The 1,313-nt window shown below is 45.6% G+C and overlaps 1 protein-coding gene across 2 annotated transcripts in view; it reads left to right on the top strand.

Annotated features, from left to right (window-relative positions):
• The window catches only part of Gsg1 (germ cell associated 1), an 18,049-nt gene that overhangs the window by 10,769 nt on the left and 5,967 nt on the right, over positions 1 to 1,313 (top strand). Inside the window, exon 3 of one of the 2 annotated variants that reach the window (XM_005364509.3) lies at positions 894 to 941. In XM_005364509.3, the coding sequence (XP_005364566.1) occupies positions 894 to 941 (48 nt within the window). Of the gene's footprint in view, positions 1 to 893; positions 1,068 to 1,313 lie in introns of both variants that reach the window. The other variant, XM_005364507.3, reaches the window with a different exon arrangement.

Genomic DNA, 1,313 nt, shown 5'->3' with positions numbered 1-1,313 from the left:
ATAGATAGATAGATAGATAGATAGATAGATAGATAGATAGATAAGATAGATGATAGATTAGATAGATGGATGGATAGATGATAGATAGATAGATAGATAGATAGATAGATAGATAGATAGATAGATAGATAGATAGATAGATTGATTTATTTTAGGGGGTCCTGAAGTACACGGTTCTGTAAGCATGCCCTGGAGGAGCTGCAGACAGATGCTCCCAAGTTTCTCGTCACCTACTGAAAACACTGTTCAATTCACACTAGTCAGTGTGTGTGCCTTAGACTAGAGTGGCACAGAAGTCAGCTGTATCCGGCCTCCAGCTCCTCCTCTTCCCTGTTCAGAACATTTAATCTCAGTGGGGCCTGGGAAGAGAGGACACGGTGGCAATGTATTTTCTAAAACTTGAGATCGTATTCAACTTGATAATAAAATTCCTACAAAGTGGGCTAAGGGAAAAAGACACGGAAGGGCAATAAAAATGGGGAAGTTGAGGAAGAGAGAGAAAATGAAAGGACATACACATCTGTAGCCTCGTGTCACCTGACACTGGCCAAGCCACCATCCTGCAAATGGGTTTGAGCCATTCTGACCCAGCTGCAAAACTTGTCAACATTAACACAGGAAACTGGAACCCTGTCCTACAAATAAGGCCTCAGAAAAGCATTATCTTCCCAAGCAGAGATGAAGACCAGGAATCTTGGATGTCTCATTCATGGCTGCATGCTCTCCTGTTCTCAAAACGAGACACCACCGCCGAATGAGGGAAGGGACTGTGCCAGAGCAAATGCAGCAGGGCTGGGAGTGGGGTGGGACATCTCTAGCCCCACAGCCCCAGAAAGTCCTTATGACAGTGGCCCTTGCGTGCTCCTTATGACACTGGCCTTCGTGTGTTTTAGGGGAGAAGTGCCGACGTTTCATTGAACTCACACCACCAGCCCAGAGAGGTGAGAAAGGACTACTGGAATTTGCCACGTTGCAAGGCTCATATCACACCACTCTCCGATTTGGAGGGAAGTGGTTGATGGAGAAGGCCTCTCTCCTCCTCCTCCTCCCCTTGGGGCCCGTGGCAAGTACGTGTTCAGCAACTGGAGACCTGGGTCTTTCTGGATCGAAACTGCACTACAACCTCCTTTTTCTACCTCTGAGCCCCAAAGCCTGACAGGCATCCCTCCTAAAATTCCAAAAAGTCACCAGCACCCAACCCAGGACACAAGCTGAAGAAGAGTTTATGGCCTTTTCCTTCCTTTTGTATTATTGTGGGAGGAGGGATGGCTTTGGTTTTTTTTTTTTTTTTTTTTTTTTTTTTTTTTTTTTTT

Source organism: Microtus ochrogaster, assembly GCF_000317375.1.
Source record: "Microtus ochrogaster isolate Prairie Vole_2 chromosome 14 unlocalized genomic scaffold, MicOch1.0 chr14_random_2, whole genome shotgun sequence".
NCBI lineage: Eukaryota > Metazoa > Chordata > Mammalia > Rodentia > Cricetidae > Microtus > Microtus ochrogaster.
The sequence above is the reverse complement of the archived record's forward strand: the minus strand, read 5'-3'. Positions and strand labels throughout refer to the sequence as shown.